Source organism: Thamnophis sirtalis, unplaced genomic scaffold (assembly GCF_051295495.1).
Source record: "Thamnophis sirtalis isolate CommonGarterSnake01/CBP01778 unplaced genomic scaffold, rThaSir2_p1.2 scaffold_1, whole genome shotgun sequence".
Lineage (NCBI taxonomy): Eukaryota > Metazoa > Chordata > Lepidosauria > Squamata > Natricidae > Thamnophis > Thamnophis sirtalis.
The window spans coordinates 150,451,038-150,472,948 of NW_028261381.1; the positions used below are offsets into that span (position 1 = coordinate 150,451,038).

At 39.8% G+C, this 21,911-nt stretch overlaps 2 protein-coding genes across 3 annotated transcripts in view; one reads left to right on the forward strand and one right to left on the reverse strand.

Moving 5' to 3' along the window:
- Positions 1 to 3,669: 3,669 nt before the first annotated feature.
- SIX6 (SIX homeobox 6) lies at positions 3,670 to 16,876 on the reverse strand. Of its 2 annotated transcripts, XR_015698335.1 has the most exons (3): positions 15,682 to 16,876; positions 5,981 to 6,831; positions 3,670 to 4,859 (listed from the first exon to the last, which is right to left on the reverse strand). XR_015698335.1 is itself a non-coding variant. In XM_014071845.2 (2 exons), exons 1-2 carry the CDS (start codon positions 16,251 to 16,253, stop codon positions 6,654 to 6,656), a joined length of 750 nt encoding a protein of 249 aa, XP_013927320.1. In that variant the 5' UTR covers positions 16,254 to 16,876; the 3' UTR covers positions 3,670 to 6,653. The 2 variants fall into 2 exon arrangements, 1 of the variants encoding a protein (XP_013927320.1); XM_014071845.2 differs by having other exon boundaries at positions 3,670 to 6,831.
- Positions 16,877 to 17,010: 134 nt separating this feature from the next.
- Positions 17,011 to 21,911, forward strand: part of CUNH14orf39 (chromosome unknown C14orf39 homolog) — a 30,649-nt gene continuing 25,748 nt past the window's right edge. Inside the window, exons 1-2 of the mRNA XM_087704777.1 lie at positions 17,011 to 17,224; positions 17,532 to 17,690. The gene's annotated coding sequence lies outside the window, so the exon portion shown is untranslated. The remainder of the gene's footprint in view (positions 17,225 to 17,531; positions 17,691 to 21,911) is intronic.

Consider the following 21,911-nt stretch of genomic DNA (forward strand, 5'->3'; position numbering starts at 1 on the left):
TTATAAAACTATTAGAGAGTAGGGTGGACTTTTAATGATATTGTAGTTCACCCAGTATATTGGTACTGAAATTGGTTTGATATTTTTCAACTTTGAAAAAACAACAACAATTGGACTTTCTTTTCATTTCTATGGCAATAATGCTATATTTCATCCATTAGAAAACATTTGAATCAAAATGGCCATTTCTGTATTCTGAATTGCAATTTTTGGCTTAAACATACTATAGTTATTTTGTATGTTTTCCTAAATTCCACACCAAAATAAAAAAATAGTCTAAAATTTCAGACCTGGTCACTCTATTGCTAACACCAGGTGACCAGCCATGCCATCTGCAGCTCTTGAAGGACAAATAAACAAACACAAATTGTGGCTTTTAGAATGCAAAGGAAAACCCCTTGACCTATCTGCCTTCTATGTGACCTAATTCCTGTGATGGTTGCAATAATGACCATGAGAGGTAGAATGGCTTGAGCAATTGTCATTGGCTCCAAATAATTCCAACAAAACAAGGACGGATTCAAATTCTGAATCTTTGGTCCAGGCTCAACCACTTCTCTGGGACCACGTTCGGAATCAATTTGTGACAGCAGCAAAAGAATAAGAAAAAAAAGAAATGAATATTTGTATTCTGGATATCCCTCTGCTTTCTAATATGAGCATTATCCAGTCCTCGGATCCTAAATTAATCCACCTTGGTTTAAATCTATAGAGCTCATTTGACTTTCCCTTTGCATGTCTCTGCTTAACTGCCTTGAGGATCACTGCTGTGTGCATATGTGTGTCATGTGTGTGTGTATTTAACCCAAATTTATTTCCCCTTTTGTTTATCTGGTGGTCCCAAGCTTGCTTTTGTCTGCTTTAGCCCTGCCCTGCAGGAGGTAAAAGGGGCTAAGAGGCTGCCTGTTAAGGGGAACAGCTTCTGTGCACAGCTGCACCAAGCCAAGACTCCTGTCTCCCTTTTTCCCCCCTTTGCTCCCTGCAAAATCTATCCATTGACAGCTAACTCATCCCGCCCCCCTTCCTTCCTTCTCTTCCCAAAACGTACTGGCTATTCAATCCTGATAGAACCCTCCCAGGCCCCTTTTGTCCCAGGGAGAACTGCAAACCCTCTCATTAGTGCTTATTACCCTGAGCTGTTTGACAGCCTCCCTACCAGCTTACAAGACTTTCCCATTCAGGCATGGCTAGAGCTTGCTCTCCTTCTCAAAAGAAACGGAAGTATTCAACTGGTTGAATAGAGGGGAAAAGCTGTTTCACTTCTCCTCCCTCCCTATTCAAGTTACTTTTGATACAATATTTTCCTCTTTGTTTGGCTAAAGAGAGACAGGCCAAGGCAGACTTTTGGCAAACCTTGCTTTGTTTAATGTAAATAACAAATTCCCGTCTTCTTTCTGCTCAAGGAAGGTCTCTGTGCATTTTCCTGTGCAATTTGATGCATGCAGCATTCAGGTGTTTTTAGGCTGCCAGAATGGACTATTTCATCCTTTCATTCTAATTTTAGTATCATATATTGATCATGGCAATCCATTTCAAATCAAGTCAACGTGCTCCATCATTTTAACCCAGACAAACCTGTGCCCCATTCAAAGAATGAGGGAAACAAAGCCCCCCGCCACATACACACCTCTTCACAGATGTGACATTCTTCAGCAGCAAGGATATTTATATATCCCCTTAAACACCAGGTGGGGGAATGTTGGTAAAGAGTGAGCAGGTCCACCCCTAATACTCCAGTCCTTCAGTCAGAGCAGCAACAGTCTTTGACCTCCTCGTTATTGTACATTTCAACTTCTTACCTCCAGATGAAGCAAATGGTTCTTTAAAATCTTCTCTTATACCAGGCAACAGAATAGCTTTTCCAACTTGGTCTCTTCCAAAGATCCCGAGACTGCAGCTCACTGAACAAGTAGCTAGCATGGGGTAAACATTCTGAGAATCGCAGTCCCACTATTGTTGAAGTGTACATAGACAGGGAAAGTATTAGTAAAGGGCTATGCAAAGAATTACCTCTGCATCTACTGTAAGTAGTAATCTCCCAATATCTGATACCTCAATGGACATGTATTTTTCATAACAACATGGAAGTGAGTTCCTCCTGCCATCTTCTGGAATATCTTTTCAGCTCCCTTGTTTAGCATACAATATGAAATTACAAATTATAGATCATTTATATATAAAATAAAATGGAGTTTCCTGGTGTTTTCTTATCCAAGCATGGATAAGGAAACTTTCACCTGCTTAGCTGTTTTGAGATCAGTCAAGGAGTTACTAATGAGATTTCTAGTGTAGTCAAACAGTGTCCACTGTAAACAAAGGGGAACCATTTAAAAGTTGGAGCAAGGGCAACTGTATAAACAAATTATTAGGATGAGGAATCTTAAATCAGGAAGATGCACCTTAGGGATGGGTAAACATGCTGACTGATGTTGGGGAAGTGAAGCCTGAAAAAAGGGAGGGATGGGATTGTTATAGGGTGTTCCAGAGAAGGTCACAGGATGCCAAACAAAAGTGTTCCATGCCGCAACATTTTGAGGCAGGTTTAATATGCACTTCGATGTCTCTGATTCCAACTCCTTGCTTTTGACTATATAACAAAGAATGTTGACAAAACTGCCTTCTCTGCTATGAACAGTGGAAAGAGGAAAGTTTTGGCAGTATCTTGCTTCCAATGTTTGTGAGAAATACTCTATTCTTGATCTTCAAACCCAGATTCAGTAGGAGCTCGTTAAGTAGAAAAGGCAGAGATCAATACATTAGTCTACATTCACCTTAATGCCAAAGCCACTTGGCTAGAATCCAAGATCTGCTAGGGATCTTCCCACTCACAATGAGATTTTCCCAGAGAGTGTGTTGATTTTACATTTAGCAATTAGTTTACCAAAAGGATCAGCTAGGTTGGACAGTGCATTATTCTGTATGTATTAAAAGGCAAGCAAAGGAATTATTATCCTATTCAGAATTATATATGTATTTCACAGGATTATTCTTATTTATCAGCTTTGGATCAGAATTAGAACAAACTGGATTACATACTAACTGAATTGTATCCCGAAAGAAAGTAATTACTTTAGCATTACAATAAATTAAGTTGAATTGCAACTAGATTCTGCTCTTTGAATAGTAGAATGATTCAACAATATAGACAGATGTAATGCCTAAAAGAAAACCCCACTTTTATATTTTATATTTTGTTTATATTGGTTTATATTCTGAAACATTAGATCTCTTTCATTGGCCATGAGAGAGTTGGATGAAATGTTCAGTAAGAGATCTTTTAAGGGAATAAACCTGGCTTAACTTCAGATAAATAAATAATTTAAAGTTTGTATTATAATAAATGGATGATATGATATGATATATTGCATTCTTTAATATATTACAAATTATTTTTATTACTAGGTGTCACTAAGTAGATTCCTCAGCATTTTCCCTGTCCACTCCCAACAGATATTTCAATATTGCCTTACATAAGATGTGATTTTAAGACAAGAGATTCTGAAGATTCATTCCAAACAGAGAACTTAAACGTTCCTTTATATACAGGATGCTGCAGCTTATCTGGACAGCCAAGTATGCAAGGTAACGCTACCTGCTATTTAGTCAAAGATGAACACAGTTGCACCCAATACAACTCACTACCCTAGTAATCAGTTCTCAGAGGGGGTCTCCCAGCTTCCTTCCTTCTGTTTTCTTTAAATTAAAAAGAAAAGAGATGTTCTGACTGATATATGGGCAACCAGCCTACACCCGTTTTAGCTGGCCTGAAGCCTTTTACTGGCAGTAGTAGAATATGAGTGATACTGCAATTCAGTCCCCAGAAACAGAATTGAAACGTCTGAATAATAATGGAGTTTATTTCCAAGTAAGTGTGGGAATATTAGAATATACAACACTGCCTTCTAAGCAATAGCTTTGCAGTAACATCTCTAAAAGACCAGACTCTGTACCCTGCCTATCATTTCTTCCCTGTCTTTTCCCAGCAAAAATAAATCAGCTTATTTAAAAAGAGAAAAAAAAAACCCAAACAACAACCCAGAAAAACAAGACTGAAACAGCACAGCTCAAGTGATTTAAAGATCAGTGCTCAAACTCTGTAATGGTATAAAATCCCTTTGGCTGGGGAAGGAGAAAACCCATACACACTAAAGCAGCTTAGCTGGTGCTTCTGCTAAAGGCCTTTTGCTTTCTTCCACCAAATCTGGGCTTGTTAGACATGTGGGGGGATCCACCCAACAAGCCAGGCAAGCATTTGCAGAGTCCCTACCTGACTGCCCCTCTCAGTCGACCCACAGCAGATTAAAAAAAATATGGAGGAGTTTTTTCTCAATGGAGTCGTGAACTTAGGTAAATATCTAACCACTCACAAATGTGCTCTTTTATTAAAAGACTCTGGTATGGGTTATAGAATCAGCCCCTTGTTCCAATAAAGAACCACAGCATCAGAACATAGCCTGGGTGGAGACACTCAGGTTCCACCTAAATGAAAGTTTAATTCCAAGGTGGAGAGGAAAAGTAACAGAATAGAAATACAATAAAACCAGCATCACTTTTTAACATTAGCCAGAATAATTTGTGGGGTGGGCAATGGGGGCAGCAACGTGCTTTATCTTTGAATGAAACTAAAAGCTTGATTTTAAAGATGGATGCTTTGTATCTGATGGTACAGCCCTATTTTGTGTACCCTTACATGGAAGAAGTTACAATAGTTCAAAGACACAAGTAATGATGCAATCCTACACTTACCTATTTCAGGGTGAGTTGCATTTCCTTTTCTTGAGTACATATACCTAGGATCCCACTGTCATACGATTGTACCCTTCTCTGGACTGATCTTGTGCAGTTAGTACGCAGAAAAACTATTGAGGCATGAAATACAATGTAGTATTAATTCTGCTAAGTAGAAGGGAATATACAGTAAATCATATTGTATACCATGTTTTTACAGTATATTTTTAAAGTGGTCCATGCATTTTTCAGGTTTATACCTATTAAATCCTGAAATATTAACAGGTAATACCTGGATCCTGATATTGGCCAGGTTTACATTTTTTTTGTCAATAGCCATGCTATTATAAAGTTATTATAGAAAATGAAGTACAGCTGCAATTCTGTATCATTTTCCATACTGAAAAGATAAGGGATTATATTTTATAGTATTTAGAAGGATTAATTTTGTAACCCTGCTCTTAATGACTACTTCATATAATTGGGATTTAGGAATCTGAAAGTGAAAAGACTATCATTACATCTACCCCTTTCCTTTCTGCAAAAAAAAAAAAGATATATAGTCCAAACCTAGGCACGATTACTCAGAAGTTGAATATCCTATTGACTTAAGGGGGCTTATTGCAAGTAATGTGCTAAAATGGATTGTAGCCTCTGTCCAGGATGCTAAAAGATTTACTTAGCTTTGGTTTTTTTTTAATGTAAATGCATTTCTGTCCCCTCTCTTTTCTTCCCTTCCTTTATCTCTGGTTCAATCTGGCTGGTAAGATCATTTTATCCCTAAATCATAAAATCCTGGGCAGTGGCAGGGAGGACTCAGTAATGAGCACCGAGCAATAATTTTCTTTATAAATGAACTTTGAACTCATAAGCCACTAAACTGAAGTGAACAATGTTGCTTAAATGGGAAAAAGACCTACTATCTACTGCTGTGTGCTCAACAGAACAAGTGAATGAACTGGTCCACATTGTAGGATGGCTGTTTTTCTGCAAAGCCAGTCCCTATAGTTAGTATATAATTTTGCATTGAATGAATCCATAATAGAATTAATTAAATGGCCCCAATGAGACAATTAATCATGAGTAAAGTAAATTGAAATGCAACCCACTGTTTTGCAAATCCCCTTGCCAGGTATTGTTCTTAGCTGCCTTTCTCACATGTTTACTTACCTAGGTATCTCAATACCTGTTCTTTCCAAGATTAAGAATTTTTTAACACGATGAAAGGAATAGCAGAATTTATTTTGCTCACCGAATATATTATTATACTGGTTTCATTTGTTCCTTCCATTTTCTGACTGCCCTTCTTTCTCCATACAATACCAGATGCTGCACACGCTCCACAAATGGAGGAAATGAAATACAGTAGCTATTCACATAGGCACCGCCCCATTATAATATAACAATAATATTAATAATGATTATGGTCACCAAATAAGACAATCTACCAACGGAGCAATTTAAATAACTCAATAAACATTATATAAAATATTTATATTTATATAATATATATATATATAAAAAAAACCAAACTAAAAACAAAATAAACAAAAATCACTGTCTTTGCAATCGGATACTCCAGAGGGAAATTAAAAGATGGCAGTAGGCGAGGCAGGTGTCACTTTTTCTAGGCCTGATGTTTGACTCCACACGTTCCAATGGCTCCTGCTCGAAGAATTGAAGGCTTCGGAGTCTTTCTTTCGGCAGGGCCTGGTCGGGCTGTGTCTTTTTGCCGGGAGTTTCTCAGACGCAGAGACCCCGGAGTGCGGGCAAGGCAAAGGGCTGACGGCGGTGAGCCAGAAGGCTCGAGGGCCACCCTCGGGGTGCCGCTGCGTCCTCGCCAGGTCCCGTCCCCCCCAACCTTCGTTGTCCGCGAACTCCGCGCTGTACTCCACGCAAGTTCGGCGAAGCCTTCCTTCTGCTGCTCACAGATCGCATTCACTATCACTGGAGGTGATGGAGATGGCCGAGGAAGCGGCGGCTTTACTGGAGAGGCTGGCGGCGGGGCTGGCGGCGGCGCCGAGCGGCGGTTCGCCCGCGCTCTCTTCCTCCGACGGCAGCGACCGCCCCGCACCCTGCGAGGAGAGTCCCTGTTGCTGGAGCCTGCGAGGGGGGAAAGGAGAAGAGAAACGGTCGTGACTCAAGCGGCCGTCGCCACGAAGGGCAGCCCGCTGTCCGCCCGGCCTTTCCCTGCTTCTGCCTTACGAATCCCGCTCCCCAGTATTGATTCTGCCCCACTTCCGGGCCACGGAATTCTGCGCCGGTATTCGGATTCGGGGCCGAATAAAGACAACCACCCACCCCCAAATTGGAATATATTGCACTCAAAACCATGTCAACGTTATTGTTTCCCTCCATTGTTGTTTCTCCTTGAAATCAACAGCATGGATTGAGTGAGAAAGACTCCGATATTGTTTTGTCTTCCGCCATTATGTCTTCACTAATCACTTTGTGTTGAATGAAACATATTGATTTTGTCTGCTCATTTCAGTACTCAGATATAATTTTGATGACAATCCGTCCATGTTGAAAAGTCCAAAGAGCAGCTCCTTTTCTGCATTGCCCCCTCACCCAAATTCTCCCCTTCCCTCACCAACTGCTGTCTGAGCATCTGTACCATTTAGCCTACTTAGCATCATTCTGCCTTCAAGGTTTCTACAAAATCATAACAACCCTCCCCCCAATCTTAAGACAAGCCTCTACAGCATCTCCCCTCTTAATGAAAGACGCAATATAATCCCAAACATGGTGCAGCTACAGAGAAGAGGCTGCAGAAACTTATTTCCAGCACAAAGGTCCAATACCTTCCCTGAATTCTTTGTCTCGCATATAGAGGTTATAGACAAAATGTATATTTTTTATTGTCAAACAGTCAGTCTCAATGACTCCCAGTACCCATCAGTGTAGCTTTCTTGGCAACATTAAGAAAATACTTTGCCACTGCTTCTTTGGAGATTTCTTTTTAAAAAGTATTGCTTGATCCTACTCCTCAGATTTCCTATGGTTCCTATCTGACTATTAATTAGATCTAAGTCTGATTAACTATTGGTGGGATAAGGCTGGCTTGGAACTGCTATTTACACAGTGTTTTTTGGCATAGTGAAATAGAGACGAATATGATATATTTTGGCCTTTGCAGCAACTAGCCCTGGAGATAATCATCATCCTGGAAGCCTTTTGATTAGGAAATATATGTGCTTCCCCTTTTTTAGTGCCTAAAAAAATAATCATAAGTCAGATGGGGCAAGGAGCATCCCAATGGATGGGAGGTATCTATGGCCCTCAGGTTACTGAATGAGCACATGTATAATAAAAGCTGGCATGTTATATCTATCTTAGACGCTGGTCTATTGGACACAATAGGATTTTGGAATAAACATAAAGATAGTGTAAAATATTAAGATTCCACACAACTACATTTTGACGCCTTTCCCTTTTGTCTCTTTCTGTTCAATATGAAGCTTTAATCATTAATTTACTACAAATATTGCAATCATTTATGAATTCTAAATATTGATTCCTTTTGAAATCAATTGCAGTCCAAATAACAATTCCAGCTATGGTGGCTCAGTGGTTAGAATGCAGTATTGCAGGCCAATTCTGCCAACTGCCAGGAGTTTGATTGTGACCAACTCAAGGTCAACACTGCATTCCACCCTTCCAAGGTCTATAAAATAAGGACTCCAATTGTTAGGGCCTGTAAAACAAGGACCCAAATGTTGTCTCTGTAAACCGCTTAGAGAGTGCTATAAAGAATTATGAAGAAATATATACGTCTAAGTGCTATTGCTACATAAAACAATATTCATCTTAGTAAAGTAAAACATTGTAAAATTACATCAAATTTCAGGAATTTGAAAAAAATATAAGAAATATTTTGATGTTTGATTAATAATAAACTTTGAAAAGTGTCAACATTTCTAGCAACATGTAATCTATCTTATTCCCTGAATAAGAAAAAAGGTTTTGTTATGGAATGAGGCTATGATGACAATATACACAGTTGTTTTATACTAGCATTTCTCATCATGGCAGCAAGCAGCCGGTATAAATCAACTTTGCATATTAACATAACAGCCACATTTCATAACAAAAGTTTTTTTTTTACATCTTAATTCCTGATCACACTTTGGAAATATTTCATGAAGTATTCCCAATTGCTCTCAGTATATATTTGCGACATGATTTTCCAGGGATAGTCTGAAAATATACCTGATAATAAGTAGGAGAGTCAGTTTGATGTAGTGAATAAGGCATCAGGCTAGAAATCAGGAGGCTGAGTTCTAATCCCTTTTTAGGTGCAAAGTGATCTTGGGTCAGTCATGCCTCTCAGCCCTAGAAAACCGGCATTGAAAAACATTTCTGAAAAACCTTGCTAAGAAAACTGCGGGGGGACTTGTCCAGACAGTCATCGGGAGTCAATAGTGACTTAAATGCCTGGCCGTCCCCCACCCCCGCAGGCATACTCACACTCCGAGGTAATATAAAGTCCAGGTCAAGGAAAACAGATTGAAGACCAAATAAAATGTTTTAATGAATCACCTAATTTGTTTTTGGCTGAATCCCAGATGCACTTACAATGACATAATCATAGCTTGACAACGCCAGTTGTTCTCCTTTAGGTTCATGACATTAACCTCATCAGCAGGAAGTCTTACATTTTCATTAGTAGTACATGCAGCGTTTTCCCTCTTAAGCCAACATTATGCCACCACGGTTAAGTTGTGTTAAACCTGTAATGGTTTGGGACCATTGAAGATAAAGATAATGTTTTGTGGAGGTGAAGATGTGCACTATAAGCATTGGGAGGCACAGCTATCGGGCTTGATTTAGGTCACTAATCAGTCTTTACTAGTCATTTCTCTCCCAACTCCCAGTCTCCACCATCACTTTGTCTTCTAGGGTCCCATACCTGTCAGTTCCCCCCATATTTCTGACAGTTAACTTGTCTCCTGGCACCCTCAAAAATAACGAAGTTATTAGTAGTTCTACTATTTTAATCCAGGAATAAGAATGCCTCATTTACATGAACTCAATTTTAGTACAGTTAATACCCTGAAATGTATCTTTAAGATGCAGCATCCCTGCATTTCCTCCCTCCAGAGAAGAATGAAGGATGTTGAAATGGGTTTTGTTTGCCTATTTGCAGTTTCCCTATATCTGCCCACTTTAATTCTTCCTTTGTCCACTCTTGATTGCCCAGCAGCTAGTTGGTTTTAATTATTTTTCTCTATCAGACCCAGCCAGTTGAACAATTATATCAGGATTTGGTTTCTTCCTTCTGCAACTAATATCACACTGGTGTTTCCCCAGATCCTTCATTTTATTTTACTGGATTGATGATCAAATAAGATGACTGGTTGTGGGGGACAGGGAGAAAACAATCCAGAATCCCCAAATAAGCCACCATATATCTTTGTTATGATTAAAAAAGATGAACATTCAAAAACTGAAAGAAGCTGTGCTTGACAGGATAGCATGGACAGCAATTCCCTATAAAGTCATCAAGAGTTGGACAATACTGAATGGTTTTTTGCTATAGTGCCATAAATGATGGATGGTTCTCCCACTGGCTGATGAGATGCTGAAAGTGGACCAAAGCAAAACATTCCAGTCACTAATCCTATTATGACTGGCACCCTCAAATCAGGACAGCATCATTTGGCAGCGCCTAGGAACAGATACAATAAAGTACAATAGGGATTGACGCCAGGGTCAGTAGTTGTTATTCTGATGTTGTTAAATGCCAACTCAAGGGTGGATGGATAGCACTTTAACTCAATGATGGGGAGTGGCCCATTGTAAATAGTGTTTCCAGCTAAGGTCCTTGGATGTTTGTTTTGGGAAGAGAGTATTTTCTACACTTCTAATACTTGCTAGTCATTATTGGAATCCCATATACATACAGTTTCTTATAGTGCTTAATGCCCCTTACAGACCTCATTAACAAAACAATCTCACCAATGTATCAACTTATCTTTGCATCACAAAATATCTTTATATTCTGCCACATTTTCCCCACACCAGTTTCTCTTACACAATACAGTTCTGTCTATTATCAATGTTCATTTTCTCTGCCTTCTCACTTTTAATCTCTACCCTAGCTAACATCTACTGAATCTCTTAACTTCAAAGCAAGACAGACCATATTCCTTATATAAGGAAGTGTCTTAGTGATATTAAACTCTTATTTCTCTCCTTCTAGAGGAAGTTTTGAATAGACCAAAAATGAATCATTATATGAAAAATAAATATATCTGTGGCCAAGATAGCAAAAGAGAATTTCTTCATTTAGAGTTTGGATAGGTCTGAGAATCAGAGGAAGGGTATAAATAATACAGAGAATATTTTTGTAGGCTTCTCTGGCTAAGTATAGCTCTCGTCTATTACAAATAAATTGCTGAGCATAGAAATCTATTAACTACCCTCTCTCCTCCCTCCCTATTTATTATTTACCCACAAGACTGGATCAAATCAATTTGCCATTGAAGGCAAGAGAGAAGATAGTACACCTCTACTATGCAGATGACTGGAATAATAGCTGAATTTATTTCAATAGCAGTGATGGTACAATGTCCTAAATAAGAAGCTATTGTAACTTAGAGGACATTGAAGATAGAATATGGTTGACACAACTGTGTGTTTAAACTACACTATATATTTTATTTATATTCTGTGTTCTGTCTTTCATTCAGGAGATTGAGGCAGCATACTTCTATCTTCCTTCTCTTATTTCTTTCCCCACAATAGTTCTCTGAGATAGTAGAGAAAGAACAATTAGCCCAAAGTTATTCATCTAGTGAGCCTTTTTGGTTGAGGGTGAAGTAGAACCTGGGTGGGTGTCCCCAATCTTTTTCCAATATTTTAACTACTATACCATGCTCACTCTCAATTTGTGGTCCAGGTGCCATATGCAGATAATTAAGAAGGCAAATATAACCCTCAAATCCACCCCAGGTTAAATTGCCCATCAACAATAAACTTCAACAGTCTATCCACTCTCTATGCCTTACCCTGTTGTCTACTTTGTAAGTGAGATTTATGTGGATATGAGAAATTGATGGGAGGAATGCTTATTTATCATTTTAAGACCTGTGGATCAATCAGGGGATGTAGATCTCTATATATGTGTTAAAACACATCACAGATAAAGAATTAAATTTCCTCTCCTCACCTAATTTTCAAATACTTCACCCATCTAACCATTTTACAATATCTGCTATGCTATTCTAAGAATTAGATGATTCTCTCCAAATATTTATATTATATCTTCAAAGGATATAAGTTATGTTTGTTGCATTGTACTGGTATTTATAGTAATGTCATAATATCTTGGCTGTTTCTTTTTATAAGGCATTTCTCACTTTATAGAAATGATTTTACTAGAAATGCTTTGTTTTACAACCTCTTCTTTTATCATTATATAATTATATAAATAAATTATATGGCTATGGTTATATATGAATATAATTATATGGTTTTACTAGAAAGTCAGTAATATCTAGAATATCTAGAAGGTTTATTATAAGATATATGAAGAAATATGAAAAAATCATTTTGAGACCTGTTACAATATGATACTTTTTTGTTATGCCAATTGCTACACATGTCCCACGAGAACATACTTAAATATATATGCCTTCTTTTCCTTTTCTAAGTAACAGTTACTCCAGATGTAAATTCAGTATTAACAAAACTTCAAGTTATAGATATGGCTGAGGAATAGGTATGCTACTCAAAAAATGTGAAACACCTTTTTAAAAATATACCTCATTCTCACACTTTTATCAAGCTCTAATTGCTGTTATGCCTGACTACTGTTTTTAGAACAAAGAAGATAACAATACAAATCTAGCAGAAGTAGACAATGAGAGTGAAAACAATATCCACATTTATACTGTCAAATAATAATAGAATACCACAAATAGAATTTGATTGAGTAATTTTTTCCTGAAATTACATTTTCCAAATCTATTCTGGATTATACTGATAAATAAAAATACACCTTATCATCTTATCTGAAGTCATTATGTTTTTCATTCTTTATTCAAACTATTGTTTATCTTCCCAGTTCAGTTCCAACTATTTAAATGAAAATTGAACTGGGATGTGGGTGTATATGAGTTTAAGAAGACATTTTTTCTACTGTAAAAATACTGTCTTTCAGTTACCTCTTCCTATGACATGATCTTGCCCATCAATTGTACAAATAACCCTTCTAAACTCTTATTGTTATACTCCCTCTTATTTTACATAACATTTAGTTATATTCATTATACTTATAAAATCTGAACACACATAGAAAAAGAAAGGCTATTTTCTGAACATATTTTCAATAGACTGAAAATAACCCATTTTAGTTTTACTTTCAAACAGAAAATATTTTATTTTAATTACAGGTCAGGACAAATTATGGAAATGATTACCTATGCTGTATTCTTTGTCTGTCCTCATCTCTGTCCTAACTGTATCCTAACCACACCAAATATCTAAGCCTTCATTATAGTTTTGCTTCACTCACGGTTTGTGGTCTTAAAAAATTTAAGGAAATCATGTACCTGCTACTTAAAACTGCACTTTGGGAAATGCTAAACTCAAGGATATTTGATTACCCAGTTCTTTTACAAATTAATAAGCTAATTCTTATTAATCATCTTAATGAACATTCATATTTAAATGATGGTATTATGTCAAATTAATTTTCTCATATATTTTGTCCTTGTGATCACTTACATGTCAGATTCCACTTAAACCTGATTCCAAAGAGGAATGCTGGAAAAATTCATATTGCACAAGTAAACTTCTGATTAAAAGGGAATTTCTCCAGGAAGTATATAGGAAAAAATAGTATTTTAGTATAGCCCCTAGCTGCGTATCATGCCTCATGGATTTAAGCTGAGTATTGTGGAAGTCAATAGGACCAAATTGTTTTACATTCCTGCACTTTGACACAACAGAGTCATGAATGGGGATCCATTGTTTGCCTACTGAAAAATAGAGGTCATTTGTGCTAATTAACATGCCTAAATGGATCAGAAATTCTCTTCTACTAGAGCAAGGCTTTCATTTAAAGCACATTTTTCCTTCTTGGTTTATTCCTTATTTATTCCTATGAAGGCATGCATATCTTAAAGTATTTTATCATATAGCCACATACATTCTCCCCTACATTCTACAAACCATTATAGTTAATATTCTTCCAAAAGGGCATAACCTAGCGGCAACCTATCTTCACAGAAATGGAACAAAGGATGATAATTTGGCTTCACAAGAAAGGTGTACGCCTTATACTGAAGCCGTTTAAATAAAAAGCTTTAAAACATACAATATAATCATTTTTAATTCTCTTGGTAGTCAGTTTTGCTGCAGTTGAATATACATGGTATGTCATAAGGCTTTATTTGTCTAACAAAATGCAAAATTGTACCCTAAACCTAAGTAAGCCACATTTTAATAAAATCAAGTTAAGTTGGAATCCCATATATGTTTTACATTTCAGTTTTTACTTTTGTTCAAAGTATATTTTGGATAAATAGTAGAAATGAAAAATGTCAAAGAAAATTATAACTATAAAAATTATAATTGCAAATGTTTTGTTTCATTGGACTTTAAAATTGTATGTTACACCATTGCCATAATTTCTTTGAATTTTCAATTAATTAAAAAAATTGTTTTGCATTTTTTAACTGCATCTCTTCACCTGCTGCTAAAAGATGTTTCAGAATGGAATTCTACTATGTCAAATCATTGCCTTAAAATATTATATATAAAAATAACTACCATTATATACTTACTTAGAATTTCATTAATTCTCAGGTTTTTTATATTCATCCCATGGATAGTTGATATTTAATTGTTAAAAGTAAGCAAATAGCAATATGTTAACCTGTAACTCATGTCTCCCTGTTGGGGAATATTTACATCTGAAAATTCTTTTTAAAAATTCTTCGTTAAATTAAATACAGTAGGAAATAAAATGACATTTAAAATTAATAAAATTTACTTCAAAAATAAATGAATTGCATGCAGCTAGAATGGTTACTCCTGCATATATGTCAACAGTGAAAAGTTGTGATTGTCAAGCACATTTGTCTTTGTGATTTTCAAAAATAATGACTGTAAAATACCAGAGGCTACAACTGACCATATTTCCTTGAACTGAAACTATTCTTGAAAAGTCAAACTTTCTGATTCCATGTTGGCAGCTATATCGTAAAAGTTAAGCTTCAACATCAAAAAAACAGACATCAATTTATGTTATGAGCATGATAGAAGGGAGCCTAAGCCATCTCCTCGCATCCTTTTCCTGTAGTACCTTGGGCAAATAACAACAACAGTAATAATTTAAACAACAAATCTGCCTATCCCTATCCCTGAAGAAGGACTGAATGGGTGGTCAAAAACGCAAAATCCAGTCCAAACATCTGACTGACTGACTGAGTTTGCTAGGTAATCATAGTAATATCACAAGGGTGCAGAATATTCCTCTGAATTCTGATTTAAGACTTTAGGAGTATAGTCTTTCCTCCAGATAAATATTCTTAGGATTACAACCAGGTCCCAAACATGTGTATTCTGGAGCAGGACTCACAGAAACCAGAAACCCTCACCGAATGTGTAAATAGAAAACTGATCATATTTGCAAATCAAATCGTTTTGGCTGGTCTCACTGGGGTCTCCATCACAGGAGAGACTAGCCTAAAAGGAGGCTGGAAAAGGCTTAGATTCAGTGGGTTTCACGAGCAGTGCCAAGCAGTCCATCAAGTGAGGACACAGATTTCTTTCTCAGGGTATGGCGCGTTCCTTGACATTCAACAATCGCACGGCTGACCCAGGTTTAGAACGCGGCTGTTGTGTGAATCGGCCAGCACAGAAAGCCTGGGCAGAGCTAAGCTGCCCTCCCTTCCCCGTTCGCCTTCCTCCTGCGCCCCGGCTCTCAGCTACCCTACTGACCTGTTCTTGGCGGCGGCGGCCCGGTCCCTTTGGCGCCGGTTTTTGAACCAGTTGCCCACTTGCGTGGGGGTGAGTCCCGTGGCCTGGGCCAGCTCGCGCTTTTTGCTGGGGTTGGGGTAAGGGTCCTGCAGGTACCATTCGCGGAGCAGGTGCCGGGTGCGCTCCTTGAAGCAGTGCGTCTTCTGCTCGCCGTCCCAGATGGTGCGGGGCAACGGGAACTTCTTGCGCACGCGGTACTTGTCGACGGGGCCCAGGGGCCGGCCGCGGAGCTTCTCGGCCTCCTGGTAGTGAGCCTCGAGCCAGAGGGCCTGGAGCTTGGCGTGCGACTCCTTGGGGAACTTGTGGCTTTCCAGAATGTGGTAGAGCTCGCGGTAGTTGCCGCCGTGGAAGGCCACGATGGCGCGCGCGCGGAGCACTGACTCGTTCCGGTTGAGCGCCTCGCACGCCGCCGGCGCCACCGGCAGCGACCACAGGAAGCGCCCCAGGCGCTCCACGTCGCCGCTCTCCTCCAGGGTCTCGCACACCCCGGCCACTTGCTGCGGACTGAAGTTGAGGATCGGCAGCTGAAACATGGAGACGGGCGGGCGGGGCCGGGTTCCTGGGCCGAGTCGCCTCTTGTCCGTCGCGGCTCAGGCTACTCGAGAGCTTCGGGCCCTCAATGCCGGGCTCCTGGACTTCGGCGCCCGCCTCTTGTCGCCTTGAACTGGAGCTGCGGCGGAGCTGAGCCGATTCTTCGTTCTTCTCCTCCTGCACCAGCAAGGCGGCGGCGGCGATGCGGCTCTCCAAGCTGAAGACAAATGCCGCTCTCGCCTTGCTTTTTTAATGTTTATTTCTAATTCTGCCCTGCTCTTCCCGCCGCGCTTCAGGGGGTCGCTTGGAGAACCTTTAACAGCAGCAGCTACAGCCGCAGCCGCAGCCGTCGCACGCGTGCTGCGCTCGGGCGCTGGGAAGCAGAATGGCCCGCGCTCCCTGCGGTAGCCTGAAGTTTGGGAGGGAGGGAGGGAGGAGGATAATGTATGTGAGGAGGAGGAGAAGGGAAAGAAGCGAGGGAGGAGGGAGGGAGGAGGGATGGGGAAAGCCCCCAGATGCCCCCAACCAACGACACCCCCCCACCGCACATTCTTCGCCGTCGTCGCCTTTTCTGCTTCTTATTTGCTGCGATTGGCCTCGCCAGATTGGCTGCCCCTCCGTTTCCATGGAAAGGGCGCCTGCCCATCACTGTCAACCTTCTGCCAATCAACGCCTGTAAAACAAGCCAACATGGGAGCCCAGCCGAGCTGGGAGAGAAAAGGATGGTCTTGCGCTCGTTCGTTCCTTCTTTCTCCCAGCAGTCGAGAACGCTCAGCTGGGGAGGGGGGGGGATTTGGGGAAGAAAAGATCGCGGGGTGCGAGGTCGAACCGAAGGGCGAGGAGAAGGGTCTGCGGGCTGAGCAAAACGAGCGGGGCGTTGGCATGCGGACAGGAAGAAATAGTCCGGAAAGAGGAGGTGCGGACCAGAACAGGGTTAGCCGCGATTTCTACTACAGATCCCGTAGGAGAAGAGGTGAGAACAAGAGAGGACCAGGCACCCCAGCCAGTTAACTTGCCCGCTACAAGGATGTAACAGTATAGGAAACCTCTAGCTCAGTAGCATTCTCCAGGGTACCTATCCTGGGGGTGGGGGAGAAGTACTTTTTCATAATCTACCACTTTATACTAGCACCTGACAATTGGCAGGACCTGAATTTGAAACTCCTGCATGCCAAAGCGAGGGCTGTGTAACGGTGCCCAGGTCCGTTTCCAAACATAGTGGGCACACAAACACACACCCTGAAAGTTCTGCCAATGAAACTATTTCTCTTCATTTTCAGCTTTCCTTCCGCTGTGGAATCCCATTCATACTGAACTGGGGAGTATATGGCATTGATTCTAACCCCTGGTTCTGAATGAACAAGCGTGGAATGGACGGGGAAACCTCTGGCAGATCGCTGGAATATTAGAGAATCGTTTTGCCTCCTGATATTGGGGAGGTAATTAATGAACACACACACACCTGCGTTTAGCCTACAGCAGGGTCCTCAGTCAAGAGTGTTTTTTTTAAAAAAAATCAGAGTTATGGAAGGAATCAATGTAAGCAAATCTAATTCTTGCTGAACCAAAGTTAGTCCTAAGATTCAATGAATGTACTGTCTTCATATCATAGAACATGAGTTACAAGTTAAGTAAAAGTCTACTAGCTATATGTGAATATATTAAACTTGGTTTATTTGGGTTATTTAGGTTTTTGTGGTGAAAGCATAGTGTGTAAATCCAGTCATATGGTTAACTTATACTTCGATTTGCAATGGAAACACAGAAAACGGTTAATAATTCGGTATCCGGGTTTACTGCATTGTGTAAATGTGCGTTGTGTAAATTTCTGATCGATGAAGCTAACAAAAATTTATCCAGTTACGAAGTTTCAGCCTTCAGACACCTTTGCCTCGATGACTGAGAGTTCTCATCGACACTGAGATTTACTTCCAAGGGTGAAGAAGATAGAAGCCGTCCGGGAGATTGAAATTTGCCCCCCCCCACACACACACACACAGTTGAGGGTTTCTGACTGGATTCAATCATTAAAATCTATTTTTAAAACTGCGAAAGAATATTTGGAAGCCACCGGCTCTTTCTCTTCATCGGGCATCCAGGATCCCGCTAGCAGATCTTCCTTCCCTGCCCATTCATTTGCTTCCTTAATTTGCACCCAACCGCCAACCCCACCATTTCAGACCTCATCTTTGCGCTCCAGCAGCCTCGAATAAACACTCAGAAAAAAATCCGGGAAAGACGTGAGAAGTCATCTGTAGGTCAGGACAAGCAACTTCCAAAGAGCCTTTTACGGCATTGAGCAGTTTTTAGTGATAAAAGTTAATTCCTTCCTCTACAATTTAGTATGAGGTACAGACAGAAATGAACAACAGCAACAAAAACCACATTTCCTATAATGCTTAGGGAAGGTGAGTTTAGAAAGAAAAATAATTATCATTTCGCATTCGGTGTTTTCATTCTCTAGAGGGATGTGAGGCGCAACTTTAGGAGAAGGAAGACGGTGCAGGAAAACTGTCCAATGATTTATTCTAAAACACCCTCCCCCAAGCTGGTACTCTCTAGATTGGTAATGGTTGCATCCTCTGATTAACGGACAAGTTGGCGGGGACCGTGGGATTTGTATTTCAGCACATCCGAGCGTCTTTAGGTTGTAGGGAGACTCTTCTAAAAGGCAAATCCAAGACACCTCTTTTCCCTGCCCAGAATATTAAAGAACGGCGGTCAAAAACTATAACACCCACCTCTTAATATTTGGAAATGAATTGAATAATAAGCAACTCAAGGCAGAACCTTTAAGCAACACTTTTCCAACGTTGCCTTGGTTATTATTAATCCTTAGCGGTTGGGGGGGGGGATTCTCAAAAGGGATGTTCTCTTAACGGGAGACTTGGGGAGATTTCTTTCCGCATCGTGGAAGAGTTGGGGGGCCTTAAAACGCGAATTATAAACAATCCTTGTGCAGATCATTTGGCGCGTTCCTTTTGCAGTGAAGGGAAAAAAAACCTCCAGCTTGAGATGCGAGCAGCGATCTCTATCCAGAGAGAAAGAAATTTGAGGCTGGAGGGAGGTTCTTCCGCCGCTTTTTCTTCAGTATCAAGCACACGGCGACTTTTTCTCGGGAAGATCTGGCAAATCAGGCGGCGGATACATAGCGCAGATAGTTTGGAGGTGTCGGGTCAGATTACTGCACGCCTGGCTATGCGCCGACGTTCATTCTGACGGATAAGCCTGATATTATTTTCACAGATCTACCCCGTTCACTTGCGGGAGGGAAAAAGCCCTCTGAGCCATTGTCATCGTTTATGCGAGGCTTGCAACTAGCGGGATGGCAAGCCTTTCAGTATCGCTCATTTTCATAAACACCGTCAAGAGAGCTAGAGCAAAAGTCAAGAACGAAAGGGTGCATATTGGGGAATTAACCCATACTTTGGAAAAGTCTTCTTGGAGGCAGAAGCGCCAGACCCACTGATCCGATTCGTTTTAAACAGATGTATTTGGATTTAAAACAAACAGAGACATCAGTCCTGGGCATGTTTATTGATTCTGTGGTAAACCTCAAACTCACAGCAAGAAGGCTTATTCCCAGGTTCTGATTCCATTGGGCTGCAGCCTTAAATTTTTTTATAAAACGTTTTTTTTAAAAAAAAAATAGTAAACTCATGGCATCCATGGAATATTCAAAACTGGATGGACAAGAAATAGGAGGAAACGAAACATTTTAATGGCCTTTTGCCACTCCCACAAATGTTCATAGGATTGCAATTCTTGGGGGTTAATTTAATTAAGAGATGCAGATAACTAATTCATGTCTTTTATTTTGAATGGATTAGATATTGGTGATTTTTAGGAAGAATAAAAAACGGGAGACCTGAAAAATATGATGCCTATTGTAAGTTCTTCCATTAGAATCCTTACTTTGAAAAAGTATATTACTCTGGAGATTTTAATTAATTTCAATCTGAAATGCACTGAGAGATACCTCAGCAGAAGTGATACCAGTACAATTTATTTATTTATTTACTCTCACTTTTGAGGCTGGATCCATTGAACTAGATAAACCTTACTTACTATATATTTATCCAGGGAGCAACTGCACATAGAAAACACACACACACAATAAACTGGACTTTGAAGTATATGAGTTTCAGACTAGGAATAAAGCCCCCTGTGGGCAGTTTGTGTGTAACTTTACACTATATCACTTCAATCGTGTTAGTCTGTTGTAGCAGAAACAAAACCTTGGTATATCTTATTCATAAAGTTTTGGCATAAGTTTTGGTGGACATCATCAAATGTACTGAATGTTCACTATTAAAAGATGTAATCTATCTCTGAATACCAAGAAACAGATTTAAAAGAAACAAAACAATTGGAAGTATAGATAATTATCGATAAACATTGGTCATTCAGAAAACAGTGGCAAAGTTATCATTGCATAGATTAAGACAAGTGATGATATAAAACCTTGATCATATTTACTGTATGTCAGCCTAAGGATGCAGCTGTGTACATACTTATCTAGGAATAAATTCTTTCTAATATAATGCACATAAGTAAGCATGTGCACAACTACCATATAAGGATTTCAGTACATTAATTTATATGAAATAATAAACTCATTCTTAGGCAGGAATAACTCTGTTATTTTATTCTAGGTTTATAGGTTTATAGGTTTATAGGTTTATAGGTTTATTTCATTTATATGCCGCCCTATTCCCGGAGGGACTCAGGGTGGCTAACAAACCCGGGGGGGGGGGGAGTAATACAGACAAGGCAAAAACAACAAACAGGATACAGAGAAAATTTAAAAACAATCAACAGTCACACAATTCGAGCGGGGAAGGGAACTCGTCAACCCCAGGCCTGTTGGAACAACCAGGTTTTAACGGCTTTATGGAAAGCCTGAAGGGAGGTGAGGGTCCAGATCTTCGCGGGGAGCTCGTTCCAAAGGGCTGGAGCAGCCACAGAGAAGGCCCTCCTCCGGGTGGTCGCCAATCGGCATTGGCCGGTAGATGGAATTTGGAGGAGGCCTAGTCTATGGGATCTGATGGGTCTTTGGGAGGTAATTGGCAGCAGGCGGTCTCTCAAGTACCCAGGTCCAATACCATGAAGGGCTTTATAAGTGACGACTAGCACCTTGAAGCGTATCCGGAGACCAATAGGCAGCCAGTGCAGCTCTATTCTATTCTATTCTATTCTATTCTAAATGTCTCCTGTTAAAATGAATGGATCTTACCTTGAGCCAGGAATCTTGAATCCTAATCTATGATGTGGGGGAAATGACTGATTAATTTTTGGGAACTAGCTGTTTAGTGCCCATTTTTTTACAATCATTATAAAAGCAACCAAAGAGGCAGCGAATTGACAGAAAGACTTTCAATTCCTGCTCAAAATGTTCCAATTTAACTACCTAGTATTTCTTTTCAAAGCAAATTTATTCACATTTTCCCTCATATTATATTTTAGCGCCTTTCCAGGAAAGATCTCATTCTCTACTAGCACTGATGATGTTACCTAATTTGGTAATGAAATATCTGCAAGAAATCAACCAAGCTCAAAGAGCACCAAGGACCTCACCCTTACCTAAATAGATCCTGGTGGCTGCATTAAGTATTTGGTTAATACAGTGTACTAAATTTGCCTATTTCAATATAACATAC

What these genes read in the sequence shown, in the direction of transcription:
- SIX6 (XM_014071845.2), bottom strand. Translation starts at nt 16,253, where the DNA reads ATGTTTCAGCTGCCGATCCTCAACTTCAGTCCGCAGCAAGTGGCCGGG. An exon ending in GCCGCCGCCGCCAAGAACAG is followed by an intron (nt 6,832 to 15,681) that starts GTCAGTAGGGTA and finishes CCCCCCTCGCAG; the next exon opens with GCTCCAGCAACAGGGACTCT.